The 23060-nt window shown below is 40.0% G+C and overlaps 1 protein-coding gene across 8 annotated transcripts in view; it reads left to right on the top strand.

The window, feature by feature from the left end:
* Positions 1-23060, top strand: part of LOC137376310 (KH domain-containing RNA-binding protein QKI) — a 646128-nt gene that overhangs the window by 616478 nt on the left and 6590 nt on the right. For 2 of the 8 annotated variants that reach the window (XM_068044601.1, XM_068044596.1), the window contains 4 exons: positions 3854-3941; positions 6468-6539; positions 7918-8214; positions 8565-8657. In XM_068044601.1, coding sequence (XP_067900702.1) covers positions 3854-3941; positions 6468-6539; positions 7918-8214; positions 8565-8614 — 507 coding nt within the window. In that variant the 3' untranslated portion in view covers positions 8615-8657. The remainder of the gene's footprint in view (positions 1-3853; positions 3942-6467; positions 6540-7917; positions 8215-8564; positions 8658-23060) is intronic. The other 6 variants (XM_068044597.1, XM_068044600.1, XM_068044598.1 and 3 more) reach the window with 6 other exon arrangements.

Raw genomic sequence — 23060 nt, 5'->3', positions numbered from 1 at the left:
GTTGATAAATTTGGTAAGAATTTCCCTACCTGCTTAACCATACCCATGAATCACTGTAAATCTGTTATGTTCTTTGGCTCTGGGAAATCCTTTATTACCCTCATCTTCTGTGGATCTATCTTGATGCCAGATTCATCAATTATGTGGCCAAGGAACCTCACTGTCAACTGTGAGAATACACACTTCTCATTTAATGTGAGACCGGCCTCTTGTAATCTGTCTAATACAGCTCTTACCCGTACGTGTGCTCTTCTTGGTTTGCTCCACGAATCAGAACATCAGTCATGTAGCAGATAATACCCTCTAAGCCTTCCAGGATTGTTGCCATCATCTGCTGGAATATCTCTGGTGTCGACGCGATACAAATTGACAATCTGTTAAAACAGAATCTACCAAAGGGTGTGATAAAGGTAGTTAACAATTTAGACTCTTCGTCTAAAGGCAACTGCCAGAATCTGCTATTTGCGTCTAATTTGGCGAATATGGAGCTTTTTCCCAATTTGGCAAGGCTGTCGTCAACTGACGCCATATGTTGAAACTTCCTCTCTACAGCTTTATTGAGTTGGGTATGGTCCACACAAATTCTAACAGACCCCTTTGGTTTCCTTACTGGAACTATCCCAGAGCACCACCTAGTACTGCGGAAATAACTCCTTGGTTTAGCATGGCATCAACTTACTTCTTTATCTTTTCCAGGAGTGGGTGTGGGACCTTTCTTGGTACGAACAAACGTACCAGTTCTGTTTCTTTGTTGAGAGTAATGTGATATTCTGTTTTTAATTTCCCTAAACCTTCAAATAATTTGGGGAATTCAGCTCTAAAATCACTGAACTGATTCTCTTGTCCCTTGATCTCTTCCAGCCTGCATAACAGCTGTATAGCTAAACAAGCTTTCTTACTGAGAAGTGAACAGGCTTGGTTCTCTATAACATATAGGATTTCTGGAATTGTGTTATTCCTATGTGTTAAGGTTGTTTGTATTTCTCCTACAACCTTTAATTGCATTCCTCCCAGCCTGTATAATTCTTGTTGGTTTTCCTAAGCCTTTCCTTCCTCAGCCATGGTGTTTTATCAGATAGGACACAAACTGCTGCTCCTGTATCTAACTTGAAGTTGGATTTATTTTTCCCTACTAAGATTTCAGCTTCCCAGTAATCTTTTTCTCTTGCGCTTCCCCAAGGGAGTATTGATAGTTTGTTTCCTGCTGCGACAGAATTGCTGAAAGTACGCCCTTTCCTTGCACTAGAAACATTCAGCTTCCTGGGCTGGGCAATTTTTCCGCCGGTGCTTCTTCCGGCCACACCTACTGCAATTCAGTGTTGCTGCCTATAGATGTCTTTCCCGCCTCTTGGGTTTTCTGGTACCATTATTCACTGTCTTCTCCACAGACTCAACTAATACTAGAATTTTCAAGGTTGGGCCCCTCCCCCGATCCCCCCGAACTAGTAGTCAATTAAATTTTCTGCCCTCTGCCTGCCTGCTCAACAGAATGGCCTTTTGCAACGTCAAATCCTCATGCAACTGAAGCTGGTCTGACAGCGCTTCGTTTGTCATCCCGACTACAATTCTGTCCTGAATCATTTCTTCTCACAAGCTTCCATAGTCGCAATCCTCTGCAATTTTATATAGGTCATTAATGAATGGATCATTACTTATGCCATCTTTTTGGGTGCATTTGTTAAATTTCGCCCTTTCCACGATAATGTTCTTTCTGATCTTCAAGTATCCCTCCAAGGCTTTTATTTCTTTTTCATAGGGGTTTCCTTTTCAGCAATCCCCAGGTTAGTTAAAATGTCATCCGCACTGTCTCCCATGTCATAAAGTAAAACAATGGGCTGTTCCCTGTCTGGTTGTGCCTTTAGACCTGATGCAGAATGGTACCTGTTGAATCTTCGAATCCATCTCGGCCATGCCTCGGCCTGGTTGAGCCCTGCCGCTCGCTCGAAGCTCTCCAGTAAGGGTATCGACTTTTCCATGCTTCTCTCTGCTGTTTTTGATATCTTCTGTCTTTATCCTACAAAAGTTGTTTTTACCGCTGCCACCATGTACTATATCGGTTAGTGTGCTGTTAATATCAAATGAGGATAGTAGACTATGGGTCAAAGTAACAGGAGTTTATTTACCGGGGTCTTGTCTCGAAGGTATGTACATTAACACTGAGCAACACCAGGTTCAGACTCGTGACATCACATCCTGTGATGATGCTTAAGGTCTATCTACATAATCTACCCAGAAATAGCTTATGTATGTTATACCACAAACATCAGTATGTCAATTGACAATGAATCTGCCTCAGCTGAGACTGGCCTTGTACATGTTCACTGTTCCCTTCTCCCCTAACCTTTCTAACGTTGGGCCAATGCCAATGACAGTATTGCCAATAATGGTGTAGCAGAAAATATCAAACTTTAAACAAAAATTGCCACCAGGATTGAATTGAAAACTTGGCCTGAATGACTCATTGTCACATCAAGCGATATGTTTTTATTGACTGAGCAATGAGGAGAGTTCTCATCAACATTGGCTGCAAATGGGTGAGCAACTACAGGATAAACTCAACTTTGTTCGCAGATCTCAGTACTAATTTAGAGAAGGACATGTTGGAGACTAGAAGTGCACTACTGTGAGTGGAAGAACAGAGTCTGATTCTCTCATTTCAATGAGTTCGGAATCTCGGCTGTGAAAGAAAGAAGTTGTATTTATGTAGCGCTTTTCACAACCTCTGAATGTGTCAAAGTGCTTTACAGCCAGTGATTTACTTCTAAAATGTAGTCACTGTTGTAATATTGGAAATGCAGCACCCAGTTTGCACACAAGAATCAATAGAAAGTTGTCACCAGGATCCTTATGCAACTCTTGCAGTCAACTCAAACAATAAAGACAGTACTTTGGGGGATGGCCATGTAATCAGTCTGCCAGCAACAGATGATTGAGAACAAGGCACCTCAAGAGACAGTAGCCAACGATGATTGTATTTGCTTAAGCTAATTGTTTTACCTTCAATATACAATATTATCATGGGTACAAATGGATCTGTTTGCTTATTCCACTGCCAAGATTATCTTAAATGTTGCTCATCTTTTAATCACATGGTTCATCATTAACGTTAGATTCTGCTCAGTTAAAAGTATTTCTACTGAAGAGTTGGATTATCACTTTTCATCGCTAATTGCTCAAAGTTGCCCAACTAGCTAAAACCCTTGAGAAACTGGAACATCTAGTCCCTGTACATACCCGTATCTGCACAAAGGATGCTACTTATTATCCTGCCAGATTAATGTATCTTTTAGCTTGTACGGATCAGCTGCTCATTGGATATAACTCCTTACAGCAACAGGGAACTTTTTGCTTCAGTATTCTGTTTTACGTGAGACAGAATGTAAAAGAAAGAAGATAGAAAGACTTAAATTTCTATAGTACCTTTCGTCCTGAGGCCATCCCAAAGTATTTACAGCCAATGATAAACTTTTGAAGTACACTCACTGTTCTAATGTAGGGATTTTGTACACAGCACTGATCAGATTTGTTTTTAGTGATGGTTGAGGAATAAACTGGGGAATACTCCTCTACTCTTTGAAGTAATGCCATGGTATCTATTACATCTACCTGAGAGGGAAGAAGGATCCTCAATTTAACGCCACATCCAGAAGACAGAAATTTGAATGGCAGTTATAACTACTCCATTTTACCGTGGTGACCGAAAGAAAGGTTAAAATGCGATGGTATTTAGGAGTGAGCTTCTGTTGCTTGTGTAGTTGTAAACAGTTTACACATCTGGACTTCATTGATTTGAAAGCATTTGATATGGGTCATCACTAGATAAAAATGAAGAGTTTTTTATTGTGTTTTTCAGGCAGAGGGAGAGGATAATCTTAAGAAGATGCAGCTGATGGAATTAGCGATACTGAATGGCACTTATAGAGATGCCAACATCAAATCACGTAAGGATATGGTGGGCTTCTAGAGCCTTGCATGAGTATTGTGCAACTTGTAGTATGTTCCACTTTCAGACAACCCAGCAAAACTTTGGGGCAATGCTTTCTATATAGAGTACCTAGAGAAGATAGGTACCTACTAAGAGTTAAATACATTGCAACAGCTTCACTCTTCCAGAAGCTAAAACCTAGCAGTGTAGGTTTTCCTGATGTGAAATACATTTCTTGGTTTGGATTCAAAATGTCCAGCCCTTCCCCCTCCTTCCCCCCACCCCCCCCCCCCCCCCCCCCCCCACCCCAACCCACCCTGATCCTTCCTGGGAACGCTCAGGAAAGTGCTGAAATTTCGGCGCAAAATGATCTGCAATTGATCGGCCCACAAAATATCATTTGTTCCTTGAAATAAGTAACTAACTGGCCGATTGGATTCTAAGCAATAGCTGGCTGCTGACAGTGAGAAATTCATAGTTATTATTTGATAGTTTGATAAACCATTGTGCACTCATGGAACGAATAAGCAAAGATTATTGCATTTATCCTATGGACAGCATGAAATAACACAGAGCACCTTCTGGTGCTGTCTGTACCTGTACAGATTTGGTGTTTCTGTCTGGGCTGTCACAAAAAAGAAATCTTACAGTTGCTGATTTTTAGGAAAATATTACATAACACTCCTGCTAATGAGAATTTCTATTATTTGCTGCAGGAATTCACTTGTTGGTTTTTAGCCTGATTGTTGAAGAAAAAGGTCTCACTGTTGCATAGATGTTTAATGAGCAAAGAAATTCTTTGCTTATCAATGGGTTATTGTGCCTGCCAATCCAGGGCCATTAATTCCCTTGTGAACTGCATTTAATGTCAAAGATAAGGGTGCACTGGTGGCATCAAGATTTCTACGAGATCAAAGACTGATTAAAAACAGAAGGACATCTCCACATAACATTGAAATAATACATTATAAATAAGTGATTGGAGGCACAGTCAAATGAACTTAACTTTTGGGATTCAAATTATATTCTTAAATTGCTTTTTATCACATTTTAATTTCATACGAACCTCTTAACATTATCGCCTCATACTCTCCAGTGTTCAATATTCAATCGGATAAATTTGTACGGCCTCCTCCAGATAGGTATTTTTCCCAGATAGGAGCAAAGGTGCCAGATTCAGTCCTTTCTAGCAAAACTCTGTTTCAGGATCAGAGCCTTGTCTGAACCTCTTGACTAAGATTACGACTGGCTTGTAATTGTATAGGTATTTTTTTTAGTCCCCATTTCTATGGATAAACTGTAATTGCATTTTCTTTAAAAAAAAAAGTAGTTTTCCCAGTGCCTGGTGTTACGACCAGGTGAGAAGGGGTCTAGCGGTTCCCTCTCAGCCTTCGCCCCATTTAACCATAACAGGGTTTAATTTTAGAAACACCGTGTTTTAGCTTCCCCTTCGTGAATCTTTATTCACTGCTCCAATTGTAGGGCAAAGAAATCAAACAGGTTTCCTTAGATTTAAAGAAGAAAGGTAGAAGTTTGTTAATCTTAAACTCTAATCTGGTTAACGACTACGAATATGCGACGCAACCATGCATAGGCGATAAACACATGCAGATAGAGACAGAAAAAGTAGAAAAGAATAAAGGGAAAAAGTTTGAGGCAATATCTGTTAGATATTTACTGTCCTTTAAGTTCAATGTGGAGTATAGGGTGGCGCAGTGGTTAGCACCACAACCTCACAGCTCCTGGGACCCGGGTTCAATTCTGGGTACTGCCTGTGCGGAGTTTGCAAGTTCTCCCTGTGACCGCGTGGGTTTTCGCCGGGTGCTCCGGTTTCCTCCCACAGCCAAAGACTTGCAGGTTGGTAGGTAAATTGGCCATTGTAAATTGCCCCTAGTGTAAGTAGGTGGTAGGGAATATGGGATCACTGTAGGGTTAGTATAAATGAGTGGTTGTTGGTCGGCACAGACTTGGTGGGCTGAAGGGCCTGTTTCAGTGCTGTATCTCTAACTAACTAACTAACTAACTATTTGGTTGCTGGTAAATCCTGCTGTTCATTGGGGCCCAGTTCACGCTTCAACTTGTTTCGAATATTGGAGTCTTTTCTCTCTTGAGGTTTACATATCTTCCGTGGGTCCGGTGGGTTGGGAGAAAGTGAGAGAGAGAGACAGCTAGGTGAGAGACTTGCTTGTTCCAGCTTCAGTTGCAAAACTGCTTTCTGAATTTAAACTGTCCTGTGGATAGTTCAAAAAACCTGGACCAGCCAGTTAGTCATGTGACTAGCTGGTTTAACCAGTCCTGGCTTTGTGGATTGTATCACCTTAGCAGGCCCTGGAATGCGCATCCTTACACCTTGAATGTCTGGTGATCAAAATCCATTTGGGTCAATTGGAGCAGGTCCTTTGTCTCCACAAGCAGTCTCTTAGTATGCAAATATCCTTGCAGCCCAGTGTCTGGTGATCTTCAAATAAGTTATTTCTTCACTCCAGCAACAGTTTAAAATCAATTTTTAAATGGCAAAATTAATATGCCTCATTCTTGGCAGGTGGGGGTCTGCATGACACTGGAAACTTTTTTCAAAGTGCACAATTTTCTCACACCCTACCTCGCTCATTTTGTAAGTAAACTTTACTGTTGTAATTGAGCAACCTTTTTTTATTTCCCTTCATTTTCTTCTCACAAATCACTGTTTCAGAATGTTGCCAAACAACATATAGGAATATATATAGTCTGCATGCGAATGGGCTGCTAGGATTTGCTGGAGCATGTTGCACAAAACAGTGCAGTATGTTCACTAGCTTTAAAAGCATGGTACAGTGTAACTAGCTACAAGTCCTTAACTGGTAGATTCAATTTTAGCTGGTCAATATTGATATAAAAATGCACTGCTTAAATTCACATCTAGCAAGTTTAGGGCATCGATATTTGAAGGATGATGGTAATTTCTGACAAGTAGCTGACCTATCTCAGGAAGAGTGTGCTGCATTTTAATTGTAATCAGGCTGGTCATATTACTTAGCATCTATGCTGTAACAGTTTATAGAACCATAAATTTATAGCACAGAAAGAGGGCCATTCAGGCCATTGTGTCTGTGGCAGCTTTTCCCTGGATGAAGTCAGAACATATCCCATTGTCCGATTCACCAAGCAGTAACTGTAATAGTGTTTTGAACTGTTACAACCCAGAAAATGGGGATATTAATGCAGACTGGGAAATGTATTGGACAATGGCATCCATGGCTGCACATACTGAATTTTATAAAGGAGACTCCCCAGTACATGCTCCAAATAAAAGAAAGAATTGCATTTATATAGAGCCTATCATGACATCAGAACCTCCACCAAAGCACTTTACAACCAATTAAGTACTTTTGAAGTGTAATCACTGTTATAATGTAGGAAACGTGGCAGCCAATTTGCATATAGCAACGTTCCACAAATAACAGTGAGGTAAATGACCGTATTATCTGTTTTAGTTGTTGGTTGAGGGATAAATATTAGCCAGGACACTGGGGAGAACTGACTTGCTCTTCTTCGAATAGTGACATGGGGGTGGTTTGAGGGGTGCGCGAGGGGAAATGTATAATAGTGCTGTTAATGAAATCTTGGTTTTTGACCTCTAAATAATGAAAAGCCTTAGTAGTTTACCTGGATAAATGAGAATGTGCCGTACCAGCTAAGCTTCATTGTACATTAAATGATGTGAGTCTAATGTGTTAGTCCACTGCTTACTTTTATTGAAAACTGGATTTTGAGTTTTTCAGTTTACATTGTTTAGTTGATGTGATTGAGTTTGATTGGATGTTGGTTTGGTTTTTAGTTAAAGATGTGCTTTGGTCTTACAAGTTATCACTGCTTGTACTAATGATTTCTTCATTTTTCTTTCATTCCATCTGCTTTTTTTTTTTTGCTTTTCTGCGTTTCCTACTTTTCCTTTTCCTGACTCTCACTGTTCTGTCCGCACCTTCACTATGAATTTCCTTTGCTTACTGTAGCTGCCCTTGCCTTTTCTCTTGCAGCGACAGCCCAAGCTCCACGGATCATTACAGGACCCACATCGGTTCTACAACCAGCTGCCTTGCGAGCCCCAACACCAGCTGGTCCAACTATTATGCCTCTAATTAGGCAAATACAAACAGCAACAGTAATGCCTAATGGATCGCCTCATCCGACTACAATAGTGCCTCCTGCACCTGAAGCTGGCCTAATCTATACTCCCTACGACTATCCTTACACACTGGCACCAGCTACTTCCATCCTGGAATATCCCATTGAGCCTAGTGGAGTTTTAGGTAAGGAGCCTTTTCAAGCATGAGTGTTCCACTTCATGTTTAACATCCTGGTTCACTGTTTGAGCCGGTTAAGGCTCATTTCATTTTACTGAAGCTTGACTTTTAATTCATAGAGATGTACAAGCTTATTTGAATTAACTATTTGAAATGACAGTGTAGCCTCTGATGAGGATATTGTGTACTTTACAGCATTATCTGCAATTTTGTAATGCATTTAAGCTTCTGTTAAAAGTAAAACAGATTGGTTATAGAGTGTGTGCACAATGATCTGTGCATAAAGCTATCTGAGACCTAAGCACACTCCTAATTATAACAAAAAATATTACGGCAACGACACCTTCTCTCTACAGCTGATTTATTCCAACAGGCCTTCATGCCATTAGTTGCCAATACTGAATAAGGTATAAAAAAGTTACATTGGACTTTGCCTTTCGAAAGCACTGGTAAGCTACATATTTCATATCTTTTCACTTGGTTTTGTATAGCTAACACATCGCAAGATAATTCTGTGCATTAGCCCATGTGGAATTTTTTCCACTGCTTCAGCCTTCTAATTGCAAAGAAGTGGCAAGCTGCAAATATGATGAAACATGCTAAAAATCAAAATAGCTGCAATCGGGTTTTCAAGAAACAGCAAAGTTACCATTGGCCTTGCCTGTACAATAATCCCTTGCCCCCCCCCCCTTTACCTCACCCACAAATGCCCACCTCATATGCTACCCTGGAATTTGACATTTTAATCTAAACACTGTACTTGAGAAAAAAAATAGTTTCACAGTTCTTGATGTTTTAGATAGAAGATTGATAGGGTGGATGGAGAGAAACTAATTCTCCCTCTGGTGAGGGAGTCCAAAACAAGCAGACGTAATCTTAAAATTAGATCTGACTGTTCAGGTATGATGTTAGGAAGCATTTCTTCACACAAAGGGTAGTGAAAATCTGGAACTCTGTCCCCCAAAATGCTACTGAGGCTGGGTCAATTGAAAATTTCAAAACTGAGTGACAGATTTTAGTGATGGATGTCAAGAAAACTATTAAAGGTTCCAGCACCAAGATGGGTAGCTGGAGTTAAGATACAGATCAGCTATGATCTAATTGAATGGTGGAACAAGCTTGAGGAGCTGAATGGCCTACTCCTCTTATGTTCTAAGACATCGTTGGCTCTGCTGTAATGAAACTTGTGATGTCATTGAGATGCAGTCCCCACAATGATGCTTCAAGCTACTTTTTATGGTAATGGCTAACCAAAAGGTATGACTGGTGCAATTTAAATTTTGAATGTAATTTTTTTTCTCTCCGTATTAGAATAGCATATCCTTTGTCAGGTTTTCACAGTATTAATTTCAGAGGAAGAGCATTTTCTGTTTATCGTGACAAAAGATTGACATATCTTCTTTCCTAAAGGCATCCATTTAGCTGCATATACGGTCATTTCTGCTATGGGACAAAGCCAAAAGGCTATTATACTAACAGGAAAATTGCTGAAAAAGTGGATCTTCTGCCTAGGAGTGGACTGATTCGTAGCATGCTCTGCACCGGCCATGCAACTGAATACAAACAGTATGCCTGCATTTCACACAGACATTTTCAGTGTAGACAAACGGGAGATTTGTTTTGGGGCCCTTAAGAAGATAAAAAATTGTCCAATTCCCAGTTGATTTTAAGGCGCACTGAATGCTTAAGGTGGACACTGAGTTGAGAAGCTAACAATTACTTATTTAATGTTTGCATCTGAGACTTGCCTATTTTGAACCTTGCCTATACTAAGTACGGTTGACAGAGCAGGTGGAAAAATGTAGTTCATATTTTATTGCTCTGGATGGAGTCTTTAGCTATGTTATTGGAAACAACCACTTTTTTCAATTTATAGACCATATTTCTGACTGTTTCATGGCTGGTGTCATATTGAAAAATACCCATGATTCTTAGCACTGGCCCTTTTACTTCTGGTATGTTCCTACATGCTCCCTGCACACGTATCATGTATTTGTCGACCACTGAGGGGCATTTATTAATGGCTGGCCCCTTATTGCTCTGTATCATTGTTTAACTGCAGAGCTCTCTATGATTATCTATAATAATACATTGTCCCTGTAAAGTAACTAAATGTAGTTTTATAGCACCCATTTTAAAATTAGAGTAAGATAATTTGTTTCTTGTAAAAAGAAAGTTTCACTATATAGCACATTACTAGCCCTCTCTTATAAACTGCTGTGCATGTAGTATTTAAAAATGTTGACTTTTTGTTCGCATTCATTCTGTAATATAGGGTAAAACATAAACCTTGTAAAACTCCTGTTCAAAGGATTCATCAATGAATAACTGTTCTTTGCACCTAAAGTAGAGGCATGATGGGTTATGGATTAGGCAAGTCTCATGGGAGCCATAAACAAATTATTTCAAAAGTTTAATTTATTGAAGAAAGGTCTGATGTGTTGCACATATTCTTTTCAATATTTGACACTGATGCACAGAAAACATTTTCCTCAACATTTCATAACGATCTTAAAATGCCTCTACTTTGCAGACTACAAAGGATGCTCATTCCTTACATGGTTAAGAAGATGTGAAATCCTAAATGTGCCATTTAAAATCTGAAAACAATGACTGCAAAACAAAAAGGAAATTGAATTCTTTATCTGAAAAAGTTACATTATAGGACCCAGTATGTTACTATTTTTTAAAATTCAGTGATTTGCTAACCATTTGGATTGCCGATTCACTTTCATGTCTGACTTATATTATTCTGTTAATCCACTGTGTAAAATTCGAAATGGCTGTTTTCTGATGCCTATTAGTTTTTCATTTCCTTTCAATGATCAATCAACAAAAAAGAAATTCAACATGTGATAATTTGATGAAACTAATTTAATTTGAGCATAAAGGTTGTACAGATCTTTTATTTAAAAACAAGACCTTTTTAAGAACTACAAGAAAGTTAAGACTTGATTTTACAATTCTCATCCTTGTTTTCAAATCCCTCCATGGCCTTGCCCTCCCTATCTCTGTAACCTCCTCCAGCCCCACAACCCTCCGAGATATGTGTTTATCTAATTTTAGCCTCTTGAGCAATGATGATTTTAATTGCTCTACCATTGGTGGCTGTGCCTTCAGTTGCCTAGGCCCTAAGCTCTGGAATACCCTCCCAACACATCTCCATTTCTCTACCTCACTTTTCTCCTTTAAGATATCTCCTTGTTTGGCTCAGTGTCATATTTTGTTTTATAATGCTCCTGTGAAGCCCCTTGGGACATTTTATTAAGTTAAAGGTGCTATATAAATCTAAGTTGTTGTTGTAAGTCATATTGTTGAGTAGAATGGTTGCATTATTTAAATGTACTGCTGTGGCTAATGCAAAGAACTAGTTCAGAGTGGCCAAGAAATAAAAGTAAAGTACTCTGCAAATCTCTTATTAGTTATAATAGAATTTGTCTTAGATGAACACCCAAAATATAGCATATGATTAGCTAAACAGTTCAGAATGTTGTACAGTTACTTCCACCCAATATAATCAACACAGATTTGCTAATAACTTTGTACAATATAATGAATTTTCCAGTAAAGCTATTTTCCCTATCACGCAAGGACCCCTTTTGTAGATTTATGAAACATTCTCTCATCCAGCCCCATGATCTAGTGGGAATGGCAGGTGAAAGCATTAAAAGAAAATCAGGGAGCAAAACAAAATTGGAAAAGTCAACCTTTTATTTTATTTATTTATATTTTCTCCCCTTCCTCCACCTTTCTTCCCACTGAAGGCATTTATTTTTACTGGCACATCCCACTACAGTTTCCAACCATGACAATTCTCAATGTATGCGCCTACTTAGTGAGTGTTGGCAAGCTGTTTGACAGGGAGGAAGGGGTACATCAGAGCTAATCCTCCTTTACCCCTTCTTAGACTAGGAACATTGAATGCTCCTCTCTCTGAACACAATTAATTCAGCACAGGCTGAGTCTCAAACCTGGGGTTTTCTGGTCTATGCGGCTCAGTTACATGCAACCTTTTTAAAATGAGGCATCAGGAGACCGAAGTTTGACTATGTTTAATATTGAAGAGGTATGTATTTTAAAAATATATAAGTAGTAGCATATTATGGGAACTCCAGAATCATATGACCATTTTCCATGATCAATGCATCGGCAGATTTTATTTACCTGCTTATCAATGTCTAATTCTACTGTGTCCAGGGACATTGCCCAATGTAGCTTTATATCTGCCACTCAACATCACCAATGCTGTTTCCATAACTGATTCCTTCCCCTGCCCATGCACTATTGCAAATGGGTGCTGCAAAAAGAAAGCAATAAATCAGAACAGTAAGAAAAAGAAGTGAAAATAAACCAGAAATATTGAAAATAGGAAAAAGCATGGTAATGGCAAGTGTGGTTTAAAAAAAAATTAATAAGAGTATTTGTAGGCACCTGTCTACATTTATTAAAGCTACTGCAGTCCAGAAAATACAGAGGAACGTTGAGGGTAAGGGGAAGAGAAATCTTTTGGGGCAACAGAGGAGAAGCTGAGCTGGTCAAGATTGGGAACAAGGCATAAGAAGAGAGCCTCTTATGCCCATTTGATGGGAGGAATAACGGAAAGAATCTCTTGGGGAAGAAGGTACAACAAAAAGATTGCTCAGCATGGTCGGGGGAGCGAGAAAGAAGAGACTTTTGATCCAAAAAGGATGGGGTTAATGGAGAAAGAAGCCCTGTTCATTGTGGGGTGGGGAGAGAGGCAGGAAGATGAAGGAGGAGCAAGGGATTTAAGAGATCTGCTGGGAGCAGGAGGGTGGTTGGTGTTTGAGCTTAACAAGGTCACATTTTAGAGCACTGCATCCAATTAAGAAATAATTAATATAACTTTATTTAAAACGTCCAGAGCTAATAAATTATCGGGATCCCTTCTGTTTTGCTGTTTTTCTTTTAACCCGTTTATCCGCGAAGGCTTAATTTTTTTGTACAAGAAGTAAATCTTTATTACCAGTATCGAGTACTCTCAATGGAAAATGCACAAACTAAGGCTTGCTCATTACTGCACTGCAGAATGGCTCACACCCCCATTCAGTGAGTTCCCAGTCTCACCCTGGTGCCAACTGAAGTGCTTCCTCCACAGGGAAGAAGATAAAACAAGAACAACAATAACTTGTATGTACATGGCGCCTTTAACGTAACAAAATGTCCCAAGGCACTTCACAGGGGTCATAGATTCATTACAGCACAAATGAAGGTCATTTGGCCCACTGAGTCCATGCTGCATGTCGTGTTGCAAAACAAAACCAAGCCATGTCAGGAGAATATTAGGGCAGATGATCAAAAGTTTGGAGAAAGAGTGTTATGACCGAGGTGGGAGGAATGCACTGCCTTTTCTAGTTCCACTTCTCCACAGATCACAACATATATTTAAATGTTTACCCAAATACTGATACTGTCAATCATAGACTCTACTCTTTATCCCAGAATACAATGCACCAACCAGGTTTATTAAAGAAACAACAAAATTATCAGTTTATTATAAAACAAGATATAACCAGAAATGAAGCAAAGTATTAACACACAGATTGAAATAAGAAAGTTCCTTTTTACCTTAGCCACACGCATACCGGTTAATCAGAAAAAAACAGGCATTTTCTTTTTAGAGCTCTATTACAAAAAAGAATACTTTAAACCAAAGACTTGCTAATTCTTGAAGAAAAAAGAGAAGAAATGGAAAGATGTCAGTTGTCCCTTTTTTGGTTTGGCGTCCCAAATACGCGTAGACAGCTGTCACTGGGATCTTTCTCTGGAGCAATTCAGCCTCGAGTAGTTATCCGGCAGGTTTTTCCAACATCTCAGGAGAAATGCGGCAACAGGGGTTTCAAGCAGGCCTTTCAGAACGAATGTAGCATCATTTCTCTATTTCTTCCACTCGCTTCAAAGAGCTTCTCAAAGAGATGGCAAATGTGGCAGACTTTTCACAGATATAAAAACAAAAAATGGTGGAAATATTCAGCAGGTCTGGCAGCACCTGTGGAGTGAGACGCAGAGTTAACGCTTCAGGTCAGTGACCTTTCATTATCATTTGACCAAATAATCAGCTAGTTCCGATAAAAGATGCTGCCAGACCTTCTGAGTATTTCCTGTAATTTTGTTTTTATTTCAGGTTTCCAGCATCAGCAGTATTTTGCTTTTATTTTAGGCTTTTCAAAGCGATAGAACAGGCTGAGCTGGGTTTTTGTCCTTCAGGTTGATTTTTTAAAAACTCCCATAGACTGTCCAAAGCGAAATCAAAAACAATCTCGAGAACAAACCTCCTGACCCCTATAAATCTTGACTTGTCACTTCTCTGTAACCATCTTCTCCAATTCAAATAAAGCCCACTGCTGGGTGTTTATCTGAAGACGTGACTTCCAATACATGTTGTTTCAAACAAGACCTTTCAGTCCTTTCAGTGACCCCAGTGAAAAAAAAGATCCATGGAATCCTTTTCAGTTTTCCAAATAAAACACAAGCCCTCAAAATTTAATAAAAACATGGAAGTACTTTTGTAACAGGAGTGTATTAAAGGAGTAAAGGTGGAGAGGTTTCAAGAGGGAATTCCAGAGCTTTGGAGCTTGGCATCTGAAGGCACGGCCACCAACGGAGGAGGGATTAAAATTGGGGATGCACTAGAGACTAGAATTGGAGGAGTGCAGATATCTTGAGGGTTGTGGGCTGGAGGAGATTACAGAGAAAGGGAAGAGCAAAGCCTTGGAGGAAGTTGTAACAAGTTTGAATTTTTTTTATTTGAGGCATTGTTTAATTGGGAGCCAATGTAGGTCAGCAAGCATAGGTTTGTTGGATGAACAGGACTTGGTGCGAGTAAAGATTTGGGCAGCAGAGTTTTGGATGCCCTCAAGTTTATAGAGGGTAGAATGTGGGAAGCCAAAAAGTAGTGCATTGGACAGGTCAAATCTCGAGGTAACAAAGGCATGGGTGATGGTTTCATCAGCGGATGAGCTGAGGCATGGACGGTGTCAAGCGATACTAAGGAGGTGGAAATAGGCATTCTTTATGATGGTATGGATACATGGTTGACAGCTCATCGCAGGGTCAAATATGACACTAAGTGTGAGAACTCTCTAGTTCAGCCTCAGACAGTTGCCAAGGAGAGGGATGGAGTCAGTGGTTAGTGAACAGTGGAGTGAGGACTGAAGACAATGGCTTTGGTCTTCTCAATATTTAATTGGAGGAAGTTTCTGCTCATCCAATACTGTATGGTCGGCCAAGCAGTCTGACAATTTAGAGACAGTGGAGGGGTGAAGAAAAGTGTAGGTGAGGTTGGGGTTAAACGAGAAGGCAAGCATAGGCAAGCTTAACTATTGTCAATCTTGAGTGGAGGAGGCACAGGAGCAGGACAATCACATGCCCTTTTCAAGAATGGCATGTGCTGTGGGGCATCTGAAAGGAGGTCCATTTGTGAAACAGAGAGGAAAAGTGTGTTTTTAAATTCATTTGACCAAATAATCAGCCAAGCTGAACCTCAGACAGAACTTAGCATTAGGCAGAGAGTTTTTGAGAAGTTGTAAGCTGCTGGCTAGGGTTAATAGTAAAACAAATTATGACTCCTATTGGAGAATATCCTTTTCCATAAATTTCACTGTTCAATGCTTGACTTGTTAAGTTTGGCTCTGATTATTAATATGTTCACAAAAACATATTGTGTGGGATGAGCTGTGATTAATGTTCCAGATAAAGATAATTTCCATTGTTGCAGCATTCTTTTAGGAGTGGGGGATAAAATAATACTTGTAAATACCACAATAATGGTTGGCTCCTTATTAACCAGGATAGAAAAACAAGAGGCAGCAGTAAATGTCAGAAAAAAGTCTGCATTGAAAATGTGTTTTTACTCCTATATAATTAGGCTTGACACTTGTATTAAGGTGAATAGTTTTGCAGCGCATAGACTAAGAGCCTGTCAGGGAAAATACAAAGGCTTCAAATTGTTGCTTTCCAGACTGCCGCTTTGTGGGGCAGGGGCTGGAGGAAGAAAGGAAACTCAAGTTTTCAACTTTTTAAATACAGAAATGTGACATTTTAAAAAAAATAAAACCTTGCAGGAATACTCTGACATTTATAGATAAATGTTTGAGTGCCAATGGAAGAAAAATAGAGAGAGGATTTTGCTGGGAAAAGGGAAATACTTTTGCAGATGAAGAATTAAAATGAAAATGCGGTTTAGCACCTGGGCCAGTGTGAGGTGCACAATAAATCATAATGGCCGGAAGGGATGCTGGTGCACACACTGCACTGTAACAATTATCCATGCCTAGCAAAGGTTAAAATAAAATCTGTAGAAGTTATTTTAAACAACTTTTATGTTCCTTTTTAAATTACTATTTCTAATATATTTTTGTCTGTATAATCTATAGTTTCTTGGTAATGAACAGTTTACTGTAAATTCTTAGGCTGCAATCCATTGAACCATAGAGAAGGAGGCTATTCATCTCATTGTGTCTGCACCAGATCTTATCACACTCAATCCAAGACAAATCCTACTACCCTGCTCTTTTCTCATAGCCTTGTTTCTTCCTCTTCTTCAAATATTTATTCACTTTTCCCTTAAGAATTGCAATGCCTTCTGCCTCAGCTACTCTATATGAAAAGATGTACCATGGTCTTACAGCTCCATTTGTAAAAAAACTTTCTCCTAATTCATCTCCTCACTCTCTCTTAGTAATAATTTTAAATTGATGACCCCTGATGTTCAAAGCAGGCAAAATTGTCTTTTCCTATTCAGAGGATCAAATTCCTTCATGATTTAAAAAAAACTATTAAATTTTCTCTCTTCCTTCCCTGTTCTGGTGGAAATACAGTGAAATCTGTAAATTACAGACACCCAAGGGATTGACATCAGCTGTCATTTTTTGTAGATGTCCTTATTTTCAAAATGGTCATTGTATGTACAGTACTCTTACTATTTAAAAAAAATTCCAAGGGTCTAGAAGGACCAGCAGAGATTATTAACAGCACCTAATCAGCTGTGAAAATATTAATAACTTAAGTTTGGAAGCAATGGGCCAATTATAGTGCTGTACAGTAGAACCTGTTCCTAATGACACTCTGAGGCAGCAGATAACCACGTGAGTCAGTGTCCGTATGCATCTTCTGGTCTGCTAGGATTGTCAACTCATTGAACATATTTCTGAGGTATGATGCATGACATCTAACCATTTGTCATCTGAACTCTCCCCAAAGCCAGAGTTGCTCAAAGAAATGTATCCACCATCATGAGGGAAAGAAGACATTGGCAGGGCAAGGAGGAGAGGAGTTGCTAGCAGCTGCTGAAAAAGTGTTTGGGCACAGTGCTGATGCAAGAATGGACGGCCCTTCTCACTGTTTGCACGCACTTTCCTGGATTCAGGAGGCTCGTGAGGTCAGTGCATGCAGGTCAGCATAAGGCATCAAGGGTTTTATGAAAGAAAACAGCCTTTGTTGAATGGAGAGTTTCCCATTGCACAAAAGCCATTTCTTTCACAAAACACGCTGCTGCCTCACAATGACCTGCACGCACTGACCTCAGAAAAGTGATGGATTCAAGAGAATTTGGGGGCAAGAAGGCAGCAAGAAATCAGCATTTCCTTGATCATTTAAAATGCCTGCTCCTGATGTGCATTCCAACACTGCTTGAGATTTCTTTAATAGTTTTCTTAAGGGTTCAGTAACTTGCGCTAGATTGGGCAGAAATTTTGCCAACTGATTAATCATTCCAAGGAATCATTGAAGATCTTGGACAGAAGTAGGAATTGGGAACTCAGTAATGGCTGTTGTCTTTTGGGGGTCTGCCATTATGCCCTCGCTACTAACAGTGTGCCCTCGGAAACGAATAGACATTTTTGAGAATTCACACTTCTCATTAAGTATCAGGCTGCCTTCTTGTAGATGATTTAAAACCGCTCTAACCCTCAGGTCATGTTCTTCGATGGATTCACCATGGACTAAGATGTCGTCCATATGGCATATTAATCCTTTAAGTACCTGTAGAATGTTCGACATAGTTCTTTGGACTGTTTCAGGTGCTGCTGTTATACCGAATAGTAAACGATTAAAACAAAATCTTCTGAATGGAGTGATAAATGTTGTCAGTTGTCCAAAGGGACTTGCCAAAAGCCACTATTCATGTCGAGCTTTGTGAACATAATGCTTTTAGATAACTTTGCCAAGCTTTCATCGACTGAGGCCATCGGATAAATTTCTCGTGCAACAGCCTTATTAAGTTGGGTTCAGTCTACACAAATGTGAAGAGTACCGTTAGGTTTAGGAACTGGAACCATTCCAGAGCACCACTATATTGGCTTTGTGACAGGAGAAATGACTCCCATCCTGGTCATCTCTTCGAGCTGAAGTTGGACTTGCTTCATCAGTGGGTGTGGTATCTTCCTAGGCGTGAAAAGACATACAGGTTTAGCAGCTTTTCGCAAGGTAATGCTATATTTGATCTTAAGTCTTCCTAGACCTTCGGAAAGTCTTTTTGGAAGTGACCCCTGGATTATTGCTGCCTAGCTTCTTCCATTTTACCGATAAGATTAAGGTCTATACACACTCTTCTACTTAAGAGAAAATTCTTGATTCTGTAGAACATACAGTGTTTCCAGTTTCTGCTTTCCCTTATACTGGAGCATTGCCTGTAGCTTTCCCTTGACTTTCAGTTCAATCCCTCCTGGGCCGTGTAACTGAGTGTCTGTTTGTTGCAGACAGTGCGTTGATAACCACGGTTTATTGTTTGATAAAACTGTTACACTTGCTATAGTGTCTAGTTTAAAGTTAGTGATATGTCTGTTGACATATATATCTGCAGTCCAAATTGCATGATTAGGGCCATTGATCTCACCAAGTAAGTTTTCTGATTTCTCTTTTGATGGAGATTATTCAACTTATGAATAACTCTGTGCTTGAAGACCTTTTCTTTTGAACCTTTAAATATAGAGGTTTTACTTTGGTACATCTTCCCAAAATGGCCAACTTTCTTGTAATGAAAGCATCCTACTTTGTTTGCAGGACATTGTTTGCACCTGTGGGTCTTTTTAGCGCCAGAACGCTGGTAAGGTTTCATGGTGTCTTGCACCTTCCCTCCCAAGTGTACCTCCTTTTCTGGTGCTTCTTTTACAGACCTGTGCTTAAGGAACTGTATGGTCATTGGAGATTTCCTGAATCAAGGTTTTTCTTCACATCTCAGGTTTGCTCTGTTCAGCTTACGGACCTCTGCTTGTCTCACTAGCTGTATTGCTTTTTCTCCAATGAGGGCTTCCTTAGACTGCAATCAATCTGATAGGGATTCATCAGCAATACCTACACTAATGCAGTTTCGAATTAATTCTGATTTAGGTTTCCATATTCGCATCCTTCAACGAGCCTGTAAAGGTCATTAATAAAAGCATCTATCGGTTCACCTGTTTTCTGGACCCTTCTGTTGACTTTTGCCCTTTCAAGAATCTTGTTGTTTCTCAGGTTGAAGTACTTATCCAAAGGCTTTTAAGACTTCATCAAATCTATCTGATTCTCATTAATGCCTTGTCTTGCAATAACATCATCTGCTATTGTTCTCATTAAATACAGCAAAGTGTTGACTTGTTCTGATTCAGACTTGCTGTCTAATTGAGAAGCAATTCTGCACCTCAAAAATCTTTTTTTCCACAGTGACCAGTTTTGAGTTTGACGTGGTCCTTCCATGTGTTCAAATCTCTTTGGTAGCCTAAATTTAAGATCCACGACTTTTCTAAACTTTCTGGGTAGTTTTCTGCTTGTTTTAAATATTCCTTCCCATACTGCAAGTTTTCCCATGGCTTTTCAGAAATTTTCCCACGCTTTACAGCCTCATGGTCGCCTTGTGTAATGGCGCCAACCTTGGATTTGCCCTTGTTAAGGATTTTTGTTTTTTCCCTGTGCTGCCTGCCTAGTGCGCTGTTAAAATAATTTTCTACCCTTTTTTTAAGGGTTGCTCACTAGATCCCTGACCGTTGCATGGTTCTCCAACTCGAAGCCTGTAATCGTTGGACCAGGATTTTTTCCACAGACCCACCACACTTCTTTGGTACAGCCTGAAAGCTGATTACCCGACTCTCCATTTTGTCCATGGAGCAGCTCTGGAGCTCTTCACAGCCTCTTCTCGCGTTCTGCCATTTTGACGCTTCTTTTTCAGGTCTGTAGTTTTTCGGATTTTTCTGGGTTTTGTATGGCAAGAACTACCGCTGTTCACCGTTGCCACCATGTTGTATGTTTGGTTAGTCTGGTTTGCAGGGATTTCTGAGACTTTGGTAAGGTTGAACCATAACTGTTTACTACATTTAAGAAACTATATACACTTTACTTAAACAGTTCTAATTCCTCTGATGGTCATGCTGCTGCTTCTCTTTAACATATGATCTGTTACATCATCACAGTGGGAGGTGTTACTCACACTGTCCCAGACTTTAACCCTTTCAAACCCTAATACCACAGTCCTGTGCTTGAACAGTGGCCTGAGGTATGAGTTTCTGTACACTCAGGATTTTCACACCGACATCCTCCATTTGCACAACAGAGGACAATACTGAGGCAACTCCGTCACTGTTACAGTTTGGGCTCTTTTCAGCACCCTTTTCACATGTAATTGGTGTCACAACAGTAGGCTGGATTTTATAAGCCCGCTACCGAAATCGGCGGTGGGCAAAAACAGAGCGAGGCACATGCCAATTAGTTGCCATGATTCCAAGCGCAGCGGCTCATTTAAAGAGCCGGGGCAGGCCATCTCCCCCTCCCCCCCCCCCCCCCCCGCCAAAATCACGTGGATGGGGCAGGCTGTCCATTCCCGACAATGTTTTAAGGAATATTTAAAACATTTTTAGAGGGCTGTTAACCCTACCAGTAAACTTAAATATTTAAAGAAACATTGAATATAAGAAAATGAATACATTTCTTTTGCCCCTCCCACCCCATATCTATTAAATTAATTATTTGCCCTTTCCCGCCCAAAAACACGTACCTTCACAATTTGACCTTCCCTCCTACCCAAACTGTACAAACCTTCAACTATAACCCTTCCCACCATCCCCTACACCCATGGCGTTCATTTGCAACATAAACTTACTCATTTTGTGCAGGATAAACTTTATTTACTGTCATGCTGGGCCCACACCTGCCAAGAATGAGACGCATTAATTTTGTCATGAATGTTGATTTTAAACTGTTACTGGAGTGACAAAAAAACTTGTTAAACAGATCAGCTATGGCTGGAAAAGACATTTGCATATTAACAGACAGTGCTTGGAAGGACATAGGACCATTCCCTGACACATTCAACCCACAATGGACCTTGATCACGATATATTTTGTGTACGAGGAACATTCCAGAGACCGCTAAGGTGATACAATCCAAGACATGGTCAGACCAGTTAGTCACATGACAAACCTGGTTGGCAACCTGGATTTTTCTGAATTGTACAAACAGTTTGAACGGAGAGTGTGTGTTTGCTCCTGGACTGAGAAAATCTCTCCTGCCTGCTCCCATCTCTTTCTCACAAGCCTCTGAATCCACTGAAGACACATGAACCCTAAGAGAGAAAAGTCTCCTACAGCAAACAAGGTTTCAGAAGAATACTGGGCCCCAACGAAAAGCAAGATCTACCTACTATAAAGGACTCTACAGTGAGCTCGAAGAATCGTAACTAAACTCTTCAGATATTGCCTCAAACTTTTCCACTTTATTTTTCTTCTCTTTCCTGTCTCTATTTGCGTGTGTGTATCACGTATACATGCTAGCGTAGGTGCATCGTGTATCCGTAGGCGTCAACCAAATTAGAGTTGAAGTTCAAGTTTAATAAATTTCAACTTTTCTTTAAACCTAAGAAAATCTGTTTGCGCTGGTTTCTTTGCCTTATCATTGGATTCACCAAGGGGAGCTAAAAAGATGGTGTATTAAAAAATTAAACCCTCTAATGGTAAGACCAGGTGAAGGCTGAAAGGGCACCTTAGACCTCTTTCTCACCTGGTCGTAACATTACAAATAAAATAAAGCATGGAAGCAATAACAGGAGAAACATATAACATATTACACTAGCTCACAATTCTTCCAGCTTTTCTCTGTACGTGTTGACAAAAAGGCATTGGGTTGTACAAATATAAGCACCCTGTTGGCTTACAACAACACGCAACAGCAACTTGTATTTATATAGCACCGTCAACATAATAAAATATCTCACGGCGCTTCACAGGTGCATTATAAAACAAAATATGACACTTAGCCACATAAGGAGATATTAGGATGGTTGGCCATAAGCTTGGTTAAAGAGGTAGATTTTAAAGAGTGTCTTAAAGGAAAAAAGTGAAGTAGGGAGGCCTAGACAATTGAAGGCACGGCCACCAATGGCGAAACAATTAAAATCGGGGATGCTCAAGAGGCCAGAATTAGAGAAGCACAGTTATCTTGGAGGGTTGTGAGGGCTGGAGAAGGTCACAGAGATGGGAAGGGGTGAGTCCATGGAGGGATTTGAAAACAAAGATGAGAATTTTAAAATCAAGGCGTCGCTTGATGGGGAGTCAATGTAGGTCAGCGAGCACAGAGGTGATAGGGGAACAGGACTTGGTGCGACTTAAGACACGGGCAGCAGAGTCCTGGATGACCTCAAGTTTACAGAGGATAGAATGTAGAAGACCAGCCAGGAGTGCGTTGCAATAATCAAATGTGGAGGTAACGAAGGCAAGAATGAGCAGTTCAGCAGATGAGCTGAGACGGGCAATGTCGGACGATGTTACGGAGATGAAAATAGGCAATCTTAGTGATGGCAAGAATAGGTGGTTGGATGCCCATCTGAGTGTCAAATGTGACGTCAAGGTTGCAAACAGACTGTTTTAAT

This window comes from Heterodontus francisci, chromosome 13 (genome assembly GCF_036365525.1).
Source record: "Heterodontus francisci isolate sHetFra1 chromosome 13, sHetFra1.hap1, whole genome shotgun sequence".
Taxonomy (NCBI): Eukaryota; Metazoa; Chordata; class Chondrichthyes; order Heterodontiformes; family Heterodontidae; genus Heterodontus; species Heterodontus francisci.
The sequence above is the reverse complement of the archived record's forward strand: the minus strand, read 5'-3'. Positions and strand labels throughout refer to the sequence as shown.